At 42.5% G+C, this 22,342-nt stretch overlaps 1 protein-coding gene across 4 annotated transcripts in view; it reads right to left on the bottom strand.

The window, feature by feature from the left end:
- LOC122556264 (nipped-B-like protein) overlaps positions 1 to 22,342 on the bottom strand; it is a 536,293-nt gene that overhangs the window by 260,789 nt on the left and 253,162 nt on the right. For all 4 annotated transcript variants that reach the window (XM_043702895.1, XM_043702901.1, XM_043702914.1 and 1 more), the window contains 2 exons: positions 18,833 to 18,936; positions 16,509 to 16,595 (listed from right to left, as the gene is read on the bottom strand). In XM_043702895.1, coding sequence (XP_043558830.1) covers positions 16,509 to 16,595; positions 18,833 to 18,936 — 191 coding nt within the window. The remainder of the gene's footprint in view (positions 1 to 16,508; positions 16,596 to 18,832; positions 18,937 to 22,342) is intronic.

The raw sequence follows: 22,342 nt of genomic DNA, 5'->3' as shown, positions 1-22,342 counted from the left end.
CGTCCTTCTCACTTGTGTACACCAACATACAAAGTATTAATTTGGAACCCTACTACATACTCCAGCTCCAACACAAATTACCACTGTGGTCTTTGATGGACCCTAATTTCCTAGTTGTCCTTTTACAGGTTAAAAAAAAACTTCAAATTTCCTTTATTTTACCAGTCATTATCCTTTCAAGCCCCCTTTCTGCTCTAATTTCTGTTTTAAGTTCCCAAATGGAATACCTAATAAAAGAACTGATCAAACTCTGCAGCACTCTGGTCAAACTAATTTTAAGCACTGTAACAAAGAAGTTCATGGCATGTATTCGGAACAGTTTCGTTCACCAGCATGTTTGACAATCAACCAGAGATCAGATTGCATTAGTTCTGATAATGAATCAGGATGAATGACCTCATGGTAAAGGTACTCCTAGTCAATGGTGATCTGAATGTGACTGAACTTTACAATCAATTTGAGGGGGGGGGGGGGGGGGGGGGGGAAAGAGAAAGACTGGGGGAGAAAGAAAGCATTTTAAACTTTAATAAGGCCAATTTAAGACAGCGTGGAAGTTGGCTGGAATGAACTGGGAAATCCAGCGTAATGATAGATCAGTAAAGACAAAAATGAAAAACAGTCGGGCAAAGATAATTAGTAACCCAACATCCCAGGTTAATGACCTGGGGGGAAAAAGGACTGCAATCCCACCTTGGCAGATTGAGTAATTTGTGGTACAGTCCTACCACAAATTCAACCCAAACTCTGGGACAGATATGTCGATGACACATTTGTAATCATTAAGGAACAAATCCCAGCTTAATTAGTGTTAAATAATGCTTATCCAGAAATGCTCTTGTGTTCAGCAATGTGCGTTCTTGTCCACTGCACATACCCCATTACCTCAGGTACCATTATGCTGACGTTTCCACCAGAAATGTCATTGTCATCAATCTGTCAGCAATTTGGTCAAAATCCCAGCTGCCCATATGGCCTTGCTTCAATCCTTCCACAGTAATAATTACAGCAGGAAATCTGGATCCATCGTGTTATCAGGGTACATTTGTACATCTGCTTTAACAAAAAGTTAAATGATGAAGTATGATACTTTACAACACCATTGTAGGGAAGGCAACACTTGCAGGTTTCATTAAAGGGATTGATGGTAGTCCAGCAATGATGGGCAAAGTACTTAGCTGGTGATCATTTAATGAGGTTGAAACCCAGTGAGATAAATCAATAAACGATATAAATGGAACACGAAATGACACGACCAGCTATCCTTAGTAGCCACACACGCAGACAACAAGCAACATGAATTCGACTGGGACAACACTACTATCATAGGGCAAGCCAGACAGAGAACAGCCAGGGAATTCCTAGAGGCATGGCATTCATCCACAAACTCCATCAACAAACACATCGACCTGGACCCAATATACCAACCACTACAGCGGACAGCTGAAACTGACAACTGGAAGCGGCAGGGACAGACCACTATAAACACCGGAGGAAACATCAAAGAAGCGCTTCGCAGGAGGCTCCCAAGCACTGATGATGTCGCCTAGCCAGGGGACGAAACGTTTGCAACAAAAACTTCCAGCTTGGCGAACAGAACCACAACAACGAGCACCCGAGCTACAAATCTTCGCACAAACTGGGTAATTTGAAATCAACAACATTCCAGAATTACAAAATAGCCTAAACGTGACCTCTTAACTGTTGATTGCTGTTAAAAACCCAGTTAGTTTACAAATGTCCTTTAGGGAAGAAATCTGCCAACCATGGTTGGGCCCACACATAACTCGAGACCCACAGCAAAGAAGCTGAAGTTGGGGGTGCATGGAGTTTGACAAAGGTGCACAAGGTTACGAGGATTGATAGAAAGCAGCTGTTCCTCTTTATTTGAATGTCAATTACAAGAGGGATTAATTTTAAGGTAGGCAGTTTAGATGGAGATTTGATGGAGATTCCCACTACCTTTTCTCACCCAGGTAGTGGGAATTTGGAATGGACTGCCTGGGAGGGTAGTTCAGGCAGGTGACCTCACAACCTTTAAAAGGGTACTTGGATGTACACATCAAAATGTCATTACATTCAAGGCAATGGGCTAAATGCTGGTAAGTGGCACTTGTGTAGATTTGGCATAACTTTGTCGGTACAGACTCAATGGGCTAAATGGTCTCTTCTATACTTTGAAGTGGTTCACTCCTAGCTGCCCTCTTGACAGTTTAAGAGTGGACAATAAATGCAGTCTTAGTCAGCATGAAGATGACACTGAACTTAGAAATTAGTAACTGTCAGAAGAACCATGTGAAACTCCGAAAGGATATTAACAAGTTGACAGAATGGGCTAATAAGTGGTGAATGACATACAAGGCAGAGAAATGTAGGATGAAACAAAGAACATCGAAAGACAATATAAAATAAAGGATAGGATCCTAAAAGGGCTGCAGGAGCAGAGATACCAGAGCATTTATTTGCACAGATCATTGATTGTGGTAGGACCAGTGGAGAAGGTTAATTAGTAAAGCATTGCATTCTTGGTTTTATTAATAGGGGTATAGAGTACAAGAGCAAGAAGGTAATGTTGAATTTGTAGAAGACACTCGTCAGACTTTAGCTGGAGCATTGTGTACAGTTGTAGATGCCACATTTAGGAAAGAAATGAATGTATTGGAAAGAATGCAGCAGTGATTTTCAAGATTGATTCCAGGAATGAGAAACTTTTGTTATGAGTATAAGAAGTTGGGAGTATTCGCATTGGAGAGAAGGTGGTTGACTGAAATTTGAAATGTCTTCAAAATCATGAGTGGGCTGGATAGAGTAAATAGGGAGAAATTGTTCCTGCTCAAAAGGATCATGAACAAGGGGACATAGGTTTTAAAGCCATTTGCAAAAAAAGGGTGACAAGAAAAACCTTTCTCACAAGGCGAGTAATTAGTGTGCTAAATGCACTGCCTGGAAATGTGGAGGAGGCAAGTTCAGTTAAGGCATTCAAGAGGGCATTGAATGATTATGTGGATGAACGTAGTGTGCCGGGATATGAGTAACAGACAGGAGTTTAGCAGTAGTAACAGAACCAGTGCAGACACAATCAGCCAAATGCACTCCTTGATGGAGAAGTACAGAAAATGCAGAGCAGAACATAAGAAAGCAATTAGGAGAGCAAAGAGGGATATGAAAAAAAAACACTGGTGGGCAAGATTAGGAACAATCCCAAAATATACTTCAAGTACATCAAGGGGAAGAGAATAACCAGGGATCGAGGAGAGCCCATTAGGGACTAAGGGAGAACTGTTTGCATCGAGCCAGGTGCCACTAGTAGAGTATTAAATGAGAAATTAACTGGTCTTTACTTATGACAAGAATGCAGGCTCAGAATTCAGGAACATAGACAGATTCTTGAGCAGATGACATAGGAAGTGAGGTTGTACTGAAAGTTCATAAGTCAACAAATCCTCAAGTCTGGATGAGTTGCATCCCAAGGTGCTGTGGAAGCAAAGGGAAGAAATCTCAGGAGTCCTGACCTAAATTTTTAACTCCTCTTTAGCTAAAGACAAGGTGCCAGAAGACTAGAGGACAGTTATTATGGTAAGATTTTAGTATTCATCGTTAAGGATGAGATTATGGAGTACATGGAAGTGCATGATGAAATAGGCCAAGTCTGCATAGCTTCATCAAGAGGATGTCATGCCTGATAAATCTGAATTCCTTTGAGGAGTTAACAATCAGGTTAAACAAAGGAGAGCAAGTGGATCTAATCTATTTGCATTCCAGAAGACCTTTTGACAAGTTGCCACACAGAAGGCTGCTAAATAAAAGGACAGTCCCTGGGGTTAGGGGCAAGGTACTGGCTTGGATAAAGGATTGGCTGACTGACAAAAGACAGACAGCAGGAGAAAGGAGCCCTTTTCAAGATGGCAGCCAGTGATTAATGAAGCTCCACAGGGGTCAGTGTTAGGACTATAACTATTCACTTTATACATTAATGATCTGGATGGAGGAACCATGAACATTGTTAATAAGCTTGAAGAAGACACAAAGGTAGGTGCAGGGATAGATAGTACTGAGTAAGCAGAGAGGCTGCAGAAGAACTTGGACACAGAAGGCAAAAGAAGTGGCAGATAGAATGCAATGTGCGAAAATGAGAGATTGTGCACTACGGTAGGAAGAATGGATGCACAGACTAATTTCTAAATGGAGAAAAGCTTTGGAAGTCTAAATCAGAAGGATTCGGAATTCTACTTCGGGATCTCTTAAGGTTAACATTCAGGTTCAGTTGGCAGTTAGGAAGGCAAATGCAATGTTAGCATTCATTTTGAGAAGGCTAGAATACAAGAGCAGAGATGCACTGCAGAGGCTGTAATAAGTCTCTGATCAGACCTTATTTGGAATATGGAGAACAAGTTTGAGTCCTTATCTAAGGATGGATGTGCTGGAATTGCAGGAGACCAGCGGAGGTTTACAAGAATGATCAAAGGCTGAAATTATGAGGAATGTTGAGGATTCTGATTCTATACAGGGGAGTTCAGTAGGATGAGGGGGAATCTCACTGAAACTTACAGAATACTGAAAGACCTGGATACAATAGATATAGATAAGGAGGAGGGACTATGACTCAAGGGCACAGTGCCAGGATGAAGTCACAACAGTTCAGAAAAGACAAGAGGAGGAATTTCTTCAGTCAGAGGGTGATAAATTTGTGGAACTCATGGCCTCCACAGATTTCATTGAGTGTATTTAAGGTAGAGACGGATAGGTTCTTGATTAGTTAGAGCATCAAAAGGTTACAGGGAGAAGGCAGGAGAATGTGGTTGAGAAACATATCAACCAGAACGAATGTTAGAGCAGACTTGACGGACCAAATGGCCTAATTCTGCTCCTTGGTCAATTCTGCTCCTATATCTTTAGTTCCACTTTTCAAGAAGGGTGGTAGAGATAACCTAGCAATTTATAGACCAGTGAGTCATATCACTGATAGAGAGTCTATTGGAGAAAATTCTGAAGGAGGAAAGTAATCTTCATTTAGAGAGGCAAGGTTGGAACAGGGTAGTCAGCATGACCATACCAGAAGGATAGATATCTAATGAATTTTGAGATGAGCTAACCGAGTTATGATCAGTCTGGTAAACCTTCACTGCATTCCCTCTCTAGCAAGTGCATCCTTCCACAGATAAAAGAGACCAAATATCCCAGTTATGGTCTTACCGGAAACCTCTATAATTACAGCAACACATATCTACTCAAATCCTCTCAGTATGAAGGCCAACATATCATTTGTCTTCTTTATTGCTTACTGCATTAGATTAGATTAGATTACAGTGTGGAAACAGGCCCTTCGGCCCACACCGCCCCGCCGAAGCGAAACCTACCCATACCCCTACATTTACCCCTTACCTAACACTACGGGCCATTTAGCATGGCCAATTCACCTGACCCTGCACATCTTTGGACTGTGGGAGGAAACCGGAGCACCTGGAGGAAACCCACGCAGACACGGGGAGAACGTGCAAACTCCACACAGTCAGTCACCTGAGGCGGGAATTGAACCCGGGTCTCTGGCACTGTGAGGCAGCAGTGCTAACCACTGTGCCACCGTGCCGCATATGCATACTTATCTTTAGTGACTGGTGTACAAAGACACCCAGGTCTCATTGCACATTCCCCTCTCAAGTTATGACCGTTCAGATTAGAATCTGCATTCCTGTTTTTGGCCCCAAAGTGGAAACCCTCACATTTTCCACATTATACTGCATCTGCCAAGCACCCGCCCACTCACTCAGCCAGTCCGAATCTCACTGAAACTTGTATGCATCCTCTTAATAGCTCACTCTTCCACCCAGCTTAAGCTTAGAGATATTACATTTAATTCCTTCATCTGAATCATGAATATATTGTGAACAGCCTATATGCCACCTTAAACATTTGAACTACCTGCCCTGCTACCTTCAGCAATCTATGAATATGCACACCAAGATCCTTCTATCACCAGTACTTTCCAGGGTCTTAACATTCAACTTTTATTCTATGTCAGGCTGTGATGCACTCCTTCTCTGGCAGCATCATATTTCCTGAGGTAAGGAGATAAAAACTGCACACTGTATTCAGTGTGCAGTCCAACCAAGTTCCTATACAATTAAAACAGCATTGCACTACTCCTGAACTCAAATTGTTTTGTGAAAATGGCTAACGTTCCATTAGCCTTCCTAAGGGTTTGCAGAACCTGCAGGTTAGCCTTCAGTGAGTTACTGTCAAAGACAGAGTGCCAGAAGACTGGCAGATAGCTAATGTGGATCTACTTTACAAGAAGGGTGGTATAGATTGAGCAGGGAACTGTAGACCAATGAGTCTGACACCAGTGGTAGGGAAATTATTGGAGAAAATACTGCAGGGGAAAAATAATATCCATTTAGGAGACAAGGTTTGTTGAGAGATAGTCATTAGGAAAGCAAGGGGAATAGAATATTGTAATCCTGCTGCAACTGTAGGGAATTTGTGGCATGACAGAAGTAGCATTTTGTACAATTTTCATAGAGGACAGTTTGACAGGATAAATTGCTGAAAGGTTGTTTCCTCTGTGGGGAAATTTAAAAACTAGGAAGCACAGTTTAAAAAATAAAGAATTTCCCAAATCAAACAAAAAGACATTTCTTCTCTTCAGGGACTATTAGTCTTTGCATTTCCAACAAATGCAGTGGAGGCTGGGTCGTTGAATCTACATTAAATGCCAAGTAATACAGATTTTTAATTGACAACGTTGGGGGTAAGCAAAGAGAGACAGGTAACAGCAATATTAATGCCACTATCTGAACAGCTGTGATTTTCTTGAATGGCAGAGCAGGCTTGATGGGTATCTGTAGAATTCACTGGCAGAGCCGTGGAGGCCAAGCCATTGAGTGGATTTAAGACAGACCGACAGATTCTTGATTAGTAAAGGGATCAAGGGAAGGCAGGAATATGGAGCTGAGAAACATATCAACCATGATAAAATGGTAGAACAGACACAATAGACCTAAGGTTTAATTCTGTTCTTCCATCTTATGGTCTTAGGTTCCAAAAGGTGTATTCCTTCTCTTTTTATAATCTCTTATCTTAAAATTTGAAATAGAAACAGTAAAGGCTTAAAAACTCAATTAAGCCAACGTCTGTACAAAGTCAAACAGAACAAACATTTAAGGTCCATGACCTTTCAACAGAGCTATGGTATTAGCTATTGTCCTTGCTCCATGGTATCTGAATAATTCCAAGCTTTTCAAGCTTTATTTCAGATTTACAACATTTGTAATATCAGTTTTGTACACTTGTACTAAGCCTTCAATAAGCAACCTCAATAAATTATAAAGCAGCAGCTTCTTTAATGGCACAATGAAGGCAAAGAAACTAGTGCCTGCAGAATTATACATATACAGTAGAGGGAGCCCTTCCCCTAAAATTCATCAAGGGGAACAGGAGTAAAGATTTCCTCCTGCAGCCGTATAGTACCTTGGTGAGAAATTTCAGAACACCAGGTTATAGATAATTTGGAAGTACTTGTTTCACAGCACTGCTCCTTCATCAGCTAACTAGTGGAGCAGGATCATGACAGAATTTACAGCAAGAGATCACCGTCATGCAGTTAAAACGACATATTGCACAAACCAAGGTTGCTGTTAAGTCTTTCATCTTTTGGAATGGGTTGCAGGTTTCCGTTCATTAATATGTAAATCCCAGAACTTCTTATAAGTCACATTCTCAAGATAACTTAGGGTTGTATGAAAAAAGTGACATTGCAGTTCAGACAATGTATTGAAGGTGTGAGGTTAGAGTTGGTCTGTATACCAACCTTGAGTCAGACTTGTTCTATTTGCAAAGTAGGAATTTATAAAATCTCACATAGATTGACTGTCTACAGTTTGTGTGCATTCTGAGCGAAAATAGAACGCATCTACAAATACAATCCTGCAAAAGCAAATTCATCCCATAGACATAGATGTGTGTGTGTCTGTGTGAGCACGCACATGCAAGTGGAGGGAGAGGGGGACGGGGAGAGATAGGGCAAAAGGGGTGGGGAAGAGAGAGAGGGAGCAAAAGAGAGAGCACACGCATGTGTTTGCATGCATGAGTGATGGAGCTTAAGCCTAACAGAGGGTATGTGGTGGGTGTGAGTACACACACTAACATACTCACACATTCACACAGAGCCCTCACACACTCTGGCACACAAACACCCTCTCTCAGGCTTACACTCCATCACATTCATGCAAATGATCTACCAAGCATGCACACAAGCAAACACACCATGTGCACTCTCACTCACACACACACTTTCACATGCACGCACACAGACACACGTACGTATGTATGGGGTGAACTTGCATTTGCAGATACATTCTATTTTTGCCCAAAAAGCAAACAACCTACAGGCAGTCATAAAACATAACAGTACAAGTCCTTCGGCCCTCGAGGTTTTATTTTTATTAGATTCCCTACAGTGTGGAAACAGGCCCTTCGGCCCAACCAGTCCACACCGACCCTCCGAAGAGTAACCCACCCAGACCCATTTCCCTCTGACTAACGCACCTAACACCATGGGCAATTTAGCATGGCCAATTCACCTGACCGGCACATCTTTGGACTGTGGGAGGAAACCCACGCAGAAACGGGGAGAATGTGCAAACCCCACACAGTCACCCAAGGCTGGACTCAAACCTGGGATTCTGGTGCTGAGAGGCAGCAGTGCTAACTACTGAACCACCGTGCCGCCAAGTGGAATCAATTCATCCTACACTATTCCATTTTTAACCATACGTTTATCCAATGACCATTTAAATGCCCAAAATTGGCGACTCTACTACTGTTGCGGGCATGCCACTCCACACCCCTACTAATCACCGAGTAAAGAAACTACCTCTGACACCTGTCCTATATCTGTCACGAGTCAATTTAAAGCTATGTTCCCCTCGTGCTAGCTATCACCATCGGAGGAAAAAGGCTCTCACTGTCCACCCAATCTAATTACCTTATACGTCTCAATTAAGTTACCTCTCAATCTTCTTCTCTAACAAAAACAGCCTCAAGTCCCTCAGCCTTTCCTCATAAGACCTTCCCTCCATACCAGGCAAAATCCTAGTAAATCTCCTCTGCACCCTTTCCAGAGCTTCCACATCTTTCCTATAATGTGGTGACCAGAACTGTACACAATACTCCAGGTACAGCCACAGCAGAGTTCTGTACAGCTGCAGCATGACCTAGTGGCTCTGAAACTCAATCCCTCTATCAAAAAAAGCGAACACACTGTACGCCTTCTTAACAACCCTATCAACCGTGGCAACTTTCAGGGATCTACGTACATGGACACAGATCTCTCTACTCATCAACACTACCAATAATTTTACTATTAACCCAGTACTCTGCATTCCTGTTGCTCCTTCCAAAGTGAACCACTGCCTTAAACTCCATTTGTCACCTCTCAGCCAGCTCTGCAGCTAATGTCCCTCTGAAACCTGCAATATCTTGCGATACTATCCACAACTCCACCGACCTTATTGTCATCTGCAAATTTACTAACCCATCCTTCTATACCCTCATCCAGGTCATTTATAAAAATGACAAGCAGCAGTGGCCCCAAAACAGATCCTTACAGTACACCACTAGTAACTAAACTCCAGGATGAACATTTGCCATCAACCACCACCCTGTCTTCTTTCAGCTGGCCAATTTCTGATCTAAACTGCTAAATCACCCTCAATATGCTGTGGTTCTGTTCGCGGAGCTGGAAAATTTTGTTGCAAACGTTTCGTCCCCTGGCTAGGCGACATCATCAGTGCTTGGGAGCCTCCTGCGAAGCGCTTCTTTGATGTTTCCTCCGGTATTTATAGTGATGTGTCACTGCCGCTTCCGGTTGTCAGTTTCAGCTGTCCGCTGTAGTGGTTGGTATATTGGGTCCAGGTCGATGTGTTTGTTGATGGAGTTTGTGGATGAATGCCATGCCTCTAGGAATTCCCTGGCTGTTCTCTGTCTGGCTTGCCCTATGATAGTAGTGTTGTCCCAGTCGAATTCATGTTGCTTGTTGTCTGCGTGTGTGGCTACTAGTCTAGTAGCCTGCTTCTCAGTATTCTCGACAACATTGTCTTTTTCCAGTCAGAATACTGACGAAAAATATTCATTTAGCACTTCCCCTATCTCCTTGGACTCGCGCCCAGCTTCCCAATACTATTTTTAATTGGCCCAAATCTTTCTCTCGTCTTTTCTTTTACTCCTGATATATGTATAGAAAGCTCTAGGGTTTTCTTTGATGCTATCCACCAATTACCTCTCATGTCCCCTCCTGGCTCCTCTTAGCTCTATCTTTCAGTCTTTCTTAGCTAACTTGTAACTCTCACGTGCCCTAACTGAGCCACACCTCATCCTAACATAAACCTCCTTCTTCCTCTTGATAAGATACTCCTTTAGTAAACCACAGATCCCTCACTCGAACACTTCCTCCTTGCCTGACAGGTACATACTTCTCAAGGACACACACAAGTTGTTCCTTGAATGAGCTCCACATTTCAATTGTGCCCATCCCCTGCAGTTTCCTTCCCCATCCTATGAATCCTCCGGGTGCTCCGGTTTCCTCCCACAGTCCAAAGATGAATTGGCCATACTAAATTGCCCGTAGTGTTAGGTAAGGGGTAAATGTAGGGGTATGGATGGGTTGTGCTTCGGCGGGTCGGTGTGGACTTGTTGGGCTGAAGGGCCTGTTTCCACACTGCAATGTAATCTAATCTAATCTAAATCTAATGAGTCCTCAAATGTCCTTTCTGCCACCATAATACTGTCCTTGACGAACAATGCCATACTACCCCCTCTTTTACCACCTTCTCTGTTCTTACCAAAACATCTAAATCCCGGAACCTGCAACAACCATTCCTGTCCCTGCTCTATCCATGTCTTCGAAATGGCCACAGCATCAAAGTGCCAAGTACCAACCCATGCTGCAAGTTCACCCACCTTATTCCGGATGCTCCTGGCATTGAAGTAGACACACTTCAAACCACCTTCCTGCTTGCTGGTGAACTCTTGCAACCTTGAAACCTCATTTCTGACCTCACTACTCTCAATCTCCTGGACACTGGAACTACAATTTAGGTTCCCATCCCCCTGCTGATTAAGTTTAAATCTCTTAGTTGAGCAAATCTCTTCCCCCGTCGCCCCCAAAAGATATTGGTACCTCTCTGATTCAGGTGAAGACTGTCCTGTTTATAGAGGTCCCACCTATCCCTGAATGAGCCCCAATTATCCAGGTATCCAAAACCCTCCCTCCTGCACCATCCCTGTAGCCACGTGTTCAACTCCTCTCTCTCCCCATTCCTCGCCTTGCTAGCGCATGGCACAGGCAACAAACCAAAGATTAAAACTGTTTGTTCTAGCTCTAAGCTTCCACACTCACTCCCTGAATTTCTGCCTTAAATCCCCATCCCTTTTCCTACCTATGTCATTGGTGCCTATGTGGACCATGACTTGGGTCTGCTCCCCCTCTCTCTCAAGGATCCCAAAAACACGATCAGAGACATCACGGACCCTGGCATCTGGGAGGCAACGCACCAACTGAGACACACTCTCGTTCCCATGGAATCTCCTATCTATCCCCCCTAACTATGGAGTCCCCAATGAATAATGCTCTGCTCCTCTCCCCCTTCCCTTCTCAGCAACAGGGACAGATTCTGTGCCAGAGACCTGTACGCCATGGGCGCTTACCCCTGGTAATTGACCCCACCCCTTTGCCCCACACCAAAAATATCCAAAACAGTATGCTTGTTATTGAGGAGATCGGCCAGAGGGGCTCCCTGCACTGCCTGACAGTTCCCTTTCCATCCCCTGACTGTAACCCATCTGCCTCTTTCTTGTACCTGAGGTAGTTACTATCTCCTTGCAACTCCTTTCAATAACCCTCTCTGTCTCCCAGATGATCCAAAGTTCATCCAGCTCCAGTTCTCTAACACATTTTCGAGGAGCTGGAGTTGGGCGCAATTCCCACAGATGAAGTCAGCAAGGACACAAATGGTGACCCTTACCTCCCACATTCTACAGGAGGAACATTCAACTGCCATAACCACCATTCCCACTGTTCTAATTTCCCAAAGAGACTGTATAAAAAATTACCTTACTAACCCGGCACACAGAACCTTTTGCTTTGGGTTAGGAGGAGGAGGAGGAGGATGGGTGGGAGACACTAAGTTAGTGTTTCGGGTAATGCAACCACCCAAATATATTACTTCATCAATCCATGTAACATTTTATAAATGCCTACTTTGGAAATAGAACCAGTCTGTCTCAAAATTGGGATACAGACAGACTAACCACAGAGCTTCAATACATTGTCTGAGCTGAGATATTTTAAATTAAAATCTTAAGTTATCTTGAAAATGTGACTTAATATGTAAATCCCAGAATTACTTTTAATGAACCGAAACCTGCAAACCATTCTAAAAGATGAAAGAACTCTATAGCCCTTCCTTCAACTATCAACTTGGGTCACATCCTCAAAGATCTCTCTTAAGTTGGTATGGCACGATCTCCCCCGCACAAAACTATATTGCCTATCACTGATAAGCCCATTCTTTTCCAAATATAAATAGATTTTATCCCTCAGTACCTTCTCCAGCAACTTTCCCACCACCGATGTCAGGCTCATGGTCTGTAGTTACCTGGAATATCCCTACTACCATTCTTGTACTGGGAGACAACATGACCAACCCTCCAGACCTTCGGCATCTCCCCTATGTTTAACTGTCCTATCACTTTTCACCCTGAAAAAACTTTGACGTTGACTGACAAAACTGAAAAGACTAGATCATCATACTTAGCCGTTCAAGTGTTAGATGTGATGATAAAACTGCATTTCTCCTGTGCAAACACATCTCAACTTTGAACATATAGGTGCACAATCCTTTATCCGAAGTGCTCGGGACCAGCTGGTTTTTGGAAGTCAGAGTTTTTTGAATTTCAGAATAAGTAACAGTTTGGTGGTGAAACTTTTAAAAAAATCTTACTAGAGGAGCAGAGTCACTCAGTAAAATGGGAGAGAATTGGCAACGCAACATTAACTGTTTCTTCTCCACAGATGCTGGCTAACCTGTTAAGTTTCTCCAGCACCTTCTGCTTTTATTTTAGGAACACGAGCATCCATGTATACTTTGATTAGGGCAAAAAAGTTAGTAAGTGAAATCTCCCCTTGGCAGAGTCATATCTAAAAGACCATATAAGACATAGGAGCATCAAGTCCATCAAGCATTAGACCATCAAGTCTGCTCCGCTATTCAATCACGGCTAATAGGTTTTTCAACCCCATTCTCCCACTTCCTCCCCATAACTCTTGATCCTCATGACAATCAAGAACCTATCTATCTCGGTCTTAAATATATTCAGTGATCTGGCCTCCCCAGCTCTTCTGTGCCACTAATTCCATAGATTCACCATACTCTGGCCGAGGAGGTTTCTCCTCATCTCGGTTCTAAAAAGCATTCCTTTCACTCTAAGGCTGTGTGCTTGGGTAATAGTCTCTCCTACCAATGGAAACATCCTGCCAACATCCATTATGTCCAGGCCATTCAGTATTCTGTATGTTTCAACTTATGCACCTTCAGGCTATTCAGTTTTTCTAGCACCTTCTCCTTGGTGTTGGCCCCATTATTACTCAGCTCTGCTGACTCTCACTCAAATTTTTGGGATATCACTCATATCTTCCACCATCAAGACTGACGCAAAGTAATTATTCAGTTCCTCAGCCATTTTCTTGTTCCCCACTGTGATCTCTCCAGCATCATTTTCCAGTGGCCCAAAGTCCACTTTTTGCCTCTTTTGCCCTTTATGTATCTAAAGGGACTCTTACAGCCTTCCTTTACATTACTGGTTAGCTTTCCCTCATATTTAAATTTTTTTGTTGCCCTCTGGTGTTTGCAAGCTTCCCAATCCTCTGCTTTCCCACTGCCCTTCGCCACATTATATGCTTTCTCTTTTGTTCTTATGCGATCCCTCACTTCCCTAGTCAGCCATGGTTGCCGCCTCCTCCTCCCTGTACTGTGCTTCTTTTTCCTTGGGATGGACCTCTGCTGTCTCTCTGAAGTTACTCCCAAAAACTCCTGCCATTGCTGTTCCACTGTCTTTCCTGCAAGGCTCCTCTCCCAGTCAATTCTACCCAGCTCCATCATGCCTTTGCAGTTGCATTTATTCAGCTGTAATACCATTTTTCTATCTTTTCCCTCTTAAATAGCACAGTAACTTCAACCATGGGATGTTCACTGACCTCCAAGGGTTTCTTCACTTTTAGCTTCCTTATCAAGTCTACCTCATTGCACAACATTAAATCCAGCATTGTCTGTTCCATTGTGAGAGAAAGTGAGGACTGCAGGATGGAGATCAGAGTCGAGTGCGTGGTGCTGAAAAGGCACAGCTGCTAAGAGAGTGTGATAGGTAGATGAAGATGGTGGTAATGGTGACCGGTCAGAGAGGAGGGTGGAGCGAATAAGGTGGGAAAAAAGATGGACACTTCAAGAGGGTGGAGCTGAGGTGGAAGGTTGGATCTGGGATAAGGTGGGTGGGGGTGGTGGGAATGAAGAAACTGGTAAAATCCACACCAATCCCACATGGTTGGAGGGTCCCAAGATGGAAGATGAGGCATTCTGCCTTCAGGCGGCAGGAGGTAAGGGTTTGGCAATGGAGGCAGCCCAGGACTGCATGTCAATGGGGGGTGGGAGTTAAAGTATTTGGCCACGAGGCAGTGGGGTTGCTTAATGCATGTGCCCTGGAGATGTTCTCTGAAGCATTCCACAAGTAGGCATCCTGTCTCCCCAAAACGTAGAGGAGACCACCTCAGGAGCAACGAATACAGTAAATGATGTGTGTGGAAGTGTAGATAAATCTCTGACTGATGTGGAAGACTCTTTTGGGGCCTTGGACGAAGGGGAGGGGGGAGGTGTGGGCACAGGTTTTACAATTCTTGCCACGGGAGGGGAAAGTGCCAGGAGGTGAAGGTGGGTCGGTAGTGATGGGGCGGGGGGGGGGGAAAGTAGACCTGACAAAAGAGTCACGGAGGGAATGGTCTTTCTGGAATGCAGGTAGAGGTGCGGAAGGAAATATATCACTGGTGGTGGGGCCTGTTTGTAGGTGGCAGAAATGGCAGAGGATGGAGGAGTTGCGGTTGGAGGAGTGGGGTTCGAGGGCAGAGGTGCAGAAAGTGGATGAGATGCACTGGAATACATCAACCACCAGATGGGAGGGGAAATTGCAGTCTTTGAAGTAGACTTTCCAGGGCAAACAGCCCCAGCTTATTCACTCTCTCCAAAAGCTCAAATCTTCCAATCCTGGCAACGTCCTTGTAAATCTTTTCTGAACCCTTTCAAGCTTCACAACATCATCCCAATAGGAGGGAGACCAGAATTTCACACAATATTCCAAAAGTGGCCTAATCAATGTCCTGTATAGCTGCAACATGACCTCCCAACTCCTATACTCAATGCTCTGACCAATAAAGAAAAGCAAACCAAATGCCTTCTTCACTATCCTATTACCTGAGACTCCACTTTCAAGGAACTATGAACCTGCACTCCAAGGTCTCTTTAGAGAAACTGAGGATTGCAGATGTTGGAGATCAGAATCGAGTGTGTGTATCAGGGAATTTTGTAGGAAGACACTCGCAGTAAAAAAAACCATAGAAGAAAACCCAGGGAGAAGACAGCAAATCAGGAGGTCGGAAGCTAACAGCAGATTCAGAAGACCAGAAGGAATACAGCAGAAGAGACTGTATGGGCTTTGAGAGGTTATGTTAATTAAATGTTTATTAAAGTCTGACTCAAGATTGGGATAGAGACAGAGTCTAACTTTAAACCTTTAATGCAGAGTCTGACTGGAGATGTTACCTTTTTAAATAAAATCCTAAGTTATAAGTCCATAAGACATGAATGTGACTTGAAAGTAGTTCTGGGATTTATATATTAATGAATCAAAACCTGCAATCCATTCTAAAAGATGAAAGACTTAACAGCAATCTAGGTTTGATCAGTATATCAATATAACCTGCATGACATTATGATCTTGTGCTATAATTGTGTGTGTCAAGATCCTGACCCACTAGCTACCTGACGAAGGAGCAGTGCTCCGAAAGCTAGTATTTTCGAATAAGCCTGTTGGACTATAACCTGGTGTTGAGAGATTTTTAACCTTGTCCACCCCAGTCCAACATTGGCACTTCCTCAACATCATTAATAATTGTGTTATTGTAGCAGTATTTTCATAGACTTGGGGGTCAGATACTGATTAATTAAGATAAAGGGGGATCGGGTTTGTTCAGAGTTTTTGTTTAGTGTTCACTCTTATGCATTAGAAAAATAAATTGTTACTTTTTCTTTAAATAGTGGAAATCACTCTCACACTTTTTGCAGATTATGAGGCAAAGTGAGCTTTTCTGGGATGTTAGTTTTAATTAGCAGAGGGGTTCGATCTCCACATCGTAACCATTATCTTATAAAAGAATTTAATAAGATGCATACACGTGCTTTAAAACTCACATGGTTGAACAAAGTGGAAAGCTTGGCCCCATCCTGTATGTTCTTTTCCAAGATACTTAACACTTTCACCATCTTGTCCGTTGGAAGCTGTCAATAAGGAAGAAAGTGTGAAATGCCTAAGAGCAACATTTTGGTAGAAATATGACTCCAATAGCAGCTACAAATAATGAACAGAGAAAGTAAATGATCAGATTATTATCTGGCATACAAATGGTCACCTGTGAACCACATTTGCCTTCATACAGCAATTTCTGAGGACAGTGGTGTTTAAAAAAACTGGCATCTAGTGATGTAATTTACATCCCTTGCCCACACCCACTACATCACATAAGAAATGATAGCATAAAAGTTCCAGGTATACTGAAAACCCCCACTGTTGGACCAGACGAGTGCTCGGGCATGAGCCACCAAGCTAATGCCAGATTCAAAGTTGGGCCACTCGGTGCGCATCAGTTATGGCCAATTCAGAGTTTCCATAGAATTGGTTTCAAATATCCTTCACCTAGCAACAACATTCCACGAAGAATCAATGTGTGCATTAAGTATAACTAGAACTTTTCTTCATTGAACAAGAATTGGAAACATTCCTGACACATGCTTTTACTACTGTGTAGCACTTCTGTAGTGCTGAACAGTGGTCCAAATGAAGGAGACATCTTTAGAATATAAACACTACCACAGATTTGGCAGCCTCTATCCACATGCATACTTGGATACGTATATCTCAACAAGTATATCCTTCAGCTGGACTGTCAACCCACTATCTGATTTACAGAAGTGAAATTCGTTGGGAATACATATTTATACTTCAAGACATGTGAAAATTGAGGAATACAGAATGGTTTTAAAGTATTCTGCATTAAAAGGGGTATTATCAAGGATTGAGGTCAACAGTTTGATCTGAGCCACCTGCTGGAGAAAACAGCTAACCAATAATGAGGCTTATTGCTTGAATTACGAGAAAACATGGTTCTGAAAACATGGGAGCCTCTTTCCTAATGGTTGCCTAGCAACCCTGACTAAACAGAATTGTGCTTTACAGTGGCAAGTAAATTAAACACCATAAAAGCTGTAAACCTCTCTCCTAAAATTCTCAATAACAAATTCCTGGGAATGTGACAAGAGTTTCTAAATGCTATATTTTTTTAAAAAATTCACTCCTGGGATGTAGGCGTAGTTTGCTGGGTCAGATATTATTGCCCATGCCTAGCTGTTTGCTTGAACCACTGCAGTCCATCTGCTGTTAGCTAGATGGATAATATCAGAGTCAGGCTGGTGAGTGGTTTAGAGGGGAACTTGCAAGTGGTGGTGCTCTCATGCTTCCAGACGAAAGTAGTCATGGGTTTGGAAAGTGAGGTCTAAGGATCTTTGGTAAATTTCTACAGTGCATCTTATAGGTAGTACACACTGCTTTTACTAAGTATGGTGGTGGGAAGAGTGGATATTTATGACATGGTGCCAATCAAGCAGGCTGTTTTAAGCTGGATGGTGGCAAGATTACCGAGAGTTGTTCGAGCTGCACCCATCCAGGCAAGTGGAGGGTATTCCATCACATTCCAGTCTTGCGCCGTGTAGCTTTGGGAAGTTATATTGCAAATTAATTGCTGCAGTATGCATAGCCTCTGACCGAGTTTTGTAACCCATGTATTTATATGGTGAGTCCAGCTGAGTTTCTGGTCAATGGTAACCCATAGGATGTTGACAGTGGGGATTCAGTAATGATAAAGTCACCAAATGTCAAGGGGCAGTGTTCAATTGTCTCTTACTGGAGATGGCCATTGCCTGCCATTGCGTGTAGTGAAAGGAGTTGAATGTTACTTAGTTCGACTGCTTTGTAAAAACTGAAAAGAATGTGACATTTTTCAACAACATGAATCCAGGTTATGTTAAATCAGCACTGGACACCTCCCATCAGTCTTCTGCAGTCAGTGATTCAGTTTAGTCGGCAGGAAACCCAGCAGTTATGAAAAGCCATCGGTTAACCCTGATCGACCCTTGGTGAACCAGGGGAGTATATTGTTTTCATGTTATGCGTGTTTGAGATTAAGGGGAATAGCTTTAATTCCATATGTTAGCTTAGATGTTAACCAATGTTGGCCACTTGCTTTAAAAATAAGTTGTGTTTTTAATTAACAGGTTATTTTAAATTTATCAAAGAAAATCTAATCCCAGACAATAGGACAAGAGAGACACAATTGGCCATTTTGAAAACTGAATCAACATATTTACACATGTTGCAACTGGGGGATTGATCATCAGCGCATCTCTTCCATCACAGTTGTCTCCAACCTTTCCTTCCAAGGCATTTAGAATATGGTACATACCCGGTCCATGATGCCCATAGCTTTGATCTTGGCAGATTCACTGCTTAATTCATTGAGCTGTTGTTTGCCTAATAACAACTCTTGAGGTAACTCATCATCTTCACCTAAGGAAAGAATGGCAATCATATTGACAAAAAGCAACTGTCAATTATACTTGCAATATCCTAAACCAATTTCCATAAAAGTGTCTTGGCCACATACCACTCTTTAACTGATTCTTATTCAGCTTGTAACTGTGGCTCTTGATACAGCAAGCTTGTGATGCAAGTTGGTTCATAAAAGTCTAGGACAGGACTTCCTTAACACTATTCTCTCAGTACCTGAGAGCTTCAGTTTTCTCTTTTATGACCAATTTCATCTAGCTTCTACCCCAGCTCAATATATTCTCCATATCTGCTTTCCCCCCAGCTATTTTAATTTAGTATTCTCCAGTTCCCAGCGAAGTCTCTACCCCAACTAAGTTAGTCAGATCAGTTGGTACCAATGCACCAGAGGTCACAAACAACGTCAAAACTAACAGTCCCTTCTCACTAATCCATTCAACCTCTCAATAATAAGTAAAACATCAATAACAAGGAAAGTAATGGAATTAAAGAGTGTCAAAACCCCAGATCCTGGCAGCTTCTATCTGAAGGTGTTAATGAAATTAAGTTAGCACATTGTAGCTGCCCTAATTATAATCTTTCAGAGTTCCCGAGATATAGGAGTCATCCACTGTTGGGCCAGAAAATTGCACATTATTCCACTTAAGGGCGGAAGAGAAAAGCCAGAGAATCACAGATTAGTTAGCCCAACATCTTTGATGGGGAAATTGCTGCCATCTATAGTCAAGGATAGAGTAACTGAACACCTCAAAAATTTCAGTTAATCAGGGAGACTCAGCAGGGATTTATGACAGGTAAGTCATGCCTGAATGTTTTTTGAAAGAGGTAACTAAGGTCATGGACAGGGGAATGTCTGTGGGTGTTGTTGATAAGGACTTCCAGAAGTCATTTGATAAAGTCCCACTTAAGAGACTACGAACTGAAGTAGTTGCCAATGGATTAGAGGACAAATCACTGTTATGTTTTGGAAATTGATTGAGTGGCAAGTGACAAAGTAGGGATAATGGGTAGTTACTCAAATTTCAGGATGTGACGAGTGGTGCCCCAAAAGGATCTGTGCTAGAGCCTCAATTATTCACCTTATTTATTAACAACTTAAATAATGGCATAGAAAGGCATATATTCAAATCTGTTGATGACAAAGTTAGATGGCATTATGGAAAATGGAGATGATAGCATAAAATTACAAAGGGTCACTGACTGACTAGGTAAATGGGCAAAATTGCAGCAGCTGGAGTTCAACATAAGTAAGAGGCTGTCCATTTTGGACCAAAACAAAACATAGAATAGGGTAACTTCTAGTTAATATGAAGTTAACAGAGAATGCCCAAAGAAACTTGGAGGTTCTGGTACATCGATCTTTAAAATGCCATAAACAGGTACAGAAAATAATCAAGGCAGCTAATGAAATGCTGGCCTTTAGATCTAGAGGACTGGAATATAAGGTCATAGAAGTTATGCTGCAGCTGTATAAAACTCTGGTACCCAATTTGGGAGTAGTGAGCTGATTTAGACTCCACACCTTAGGAAGGATGTATCAGCTTTGGAGGGAATACAGTGCAAGTTTTCAAGAAAGATACCTAGGCTTCAGAGATTAAGTTATGAGGAGAGATTATACAAATTAGGCCTGTTTTCTCTAGAATTTCATAGGTTAAGGGATGATCTGATTGAAGTCTTCAAGATATTAACAGGAAAGGGTTGTTGTCAGCAATTACTCGCGACCAAGTACGAATGTCCACCTTGGAAATTCTGTGTCCCCGATCAGTTCTGCAGGCCCTTGTGTGGCTGACAAGAACAATCCTGGAGTCGCATCTCTGACCACGTATTTGGCAAGTGTTTCTGGGAGGTAAAAGTGGTGTTTGCCTTGATATTGTTGCCATTCCTTTCTCTGGTTCAATTTTCCATACTTCCTTTTGAAGAATTGTACCCCTCCAAGTCATATTCTTCTGAACTAGGGTCTGCCAGGCATTGACATCTATATTGCATTTCTTAAGGGAAGCCTTCAGAGAGTGTTTTAAATACTTTTAGGATTAGATTTTTTAGATTCCCTACAGTGTGGAAACAATCCCTTTGGCCCAACAAGTCCACACCGACCCTCCAAAGAGGAGTCCACCCAGACCCATTCCCCTACATTCACCCCTGACTAATGCACCCAACACTGGGCAATTTAGCATGGCCAATTCACCTAACCTGCACATCTTTGGACTGTGGGAGGAAATCGGAGCACCCGGAGGAAACCCACACAGACAGTTGCCCGAGGCGGGAATTGAGCCGGGTCCCTGGCACTGTGAGGCAGCAGTGCTAACCATTGAGCCACCGTGCTGCCCTCCTCTCATTCAGGTGGCTTCCTGGAGCTCAGTGAAGATATTTGATTTGACAGTTGAAACTCAAGCATCTTAAGCACATGGCTGGCACAGGGGGAGTTGTGTTTTGGATGATCATTGCCTAGATCATGGTACTGTTGGCTGCTTTAGAGAGGTTGGTGTTAGGAAGCCTATCCTCCCAGCTGATGTGAAGAATTCAAACAGCACTGAGTTAAGTACCATGAGGCTGCATTTATATGGAGCCATATAGAGCTATTGCAATTGGTGAGGTTTTAAGCTCGCATGGCAGGGGAATTGGGACTAAAGTATAGGCTTAGATGGGACAGATTCAGATCAGGAAAAGGAAGGTAGAACATTAGTTATGTAGCCAGTGACTCGGAAAGACAAAGAAATAAGGAGTAAAAAGCATCCAAAGGAAATTAACAGGGTTGAGATGTTGAAAGGCAGGTGAACTAAGGGGGCACAGACAGATACACAGCAACATGATGTTATTGCTGTAATGGAAACCTGGTTAAAGGAGGGGCAAATACGCATCTCAATATCCCTGGATACAGAGTTTTCAGGCAGGATTATGTGGGTGACAAACTAAAAAGAGGGGATGTCACAGCATTGGTTAAAATATCAATTACAGTTATGAGAACAATGATATTAAATGGGTGAACAAATGATGCTTTATCAGTTGAGTTGAGGAATAAAAAGTGACAGTCAAACTACTAAACATATATGACAGATTCTCAAATAGCAGAGGGAGATTTAAAGACAAGTTTCTTCCTGCAAAATAAGAGGGCACTAATAGTAGGAAGCTGAATCACCCAATATTAACTAGTTTTCAAACAATATAAGGGGCATTGAGGGTGAAAAATTCATGCACTGTATTCAGGAAATTAAAAAAAAGTGACAAAATGAAGTGACAGTGGGAGACCATATCGGGGATGTTGACGACAGTTCGGTTAGATGTAGTATCATTATGGAAAAGGTCAGAGATAAATCAGGAGGAAAAGTTTTAAACTGAGAGTGGAGAGAGAGAGAAGATAAATTTTCCAAATCTGAGAAGTCATTTGGCTCAGCTGGACTGGGCAGGA

This window comes from Chiloscyllium plagiosum, chromosome 2 (assembly GCF_004010195.1).
Source record: "Chiloscyllium plagiosum isolate BGI_BamShark_2017 chromosome 2, ASM401019v2, whole genome shotgun sequence".
NCBI lineage: Eukaryota > Metazoa > Chordata > Chondrichthyes > Orectolobiformes > Hemiscylliidae > Chiloscyllium > Chiloscyllium plagiosum.
This window is presented reverse-complemented; position numbering and strand designations above follow the sequence as displayed.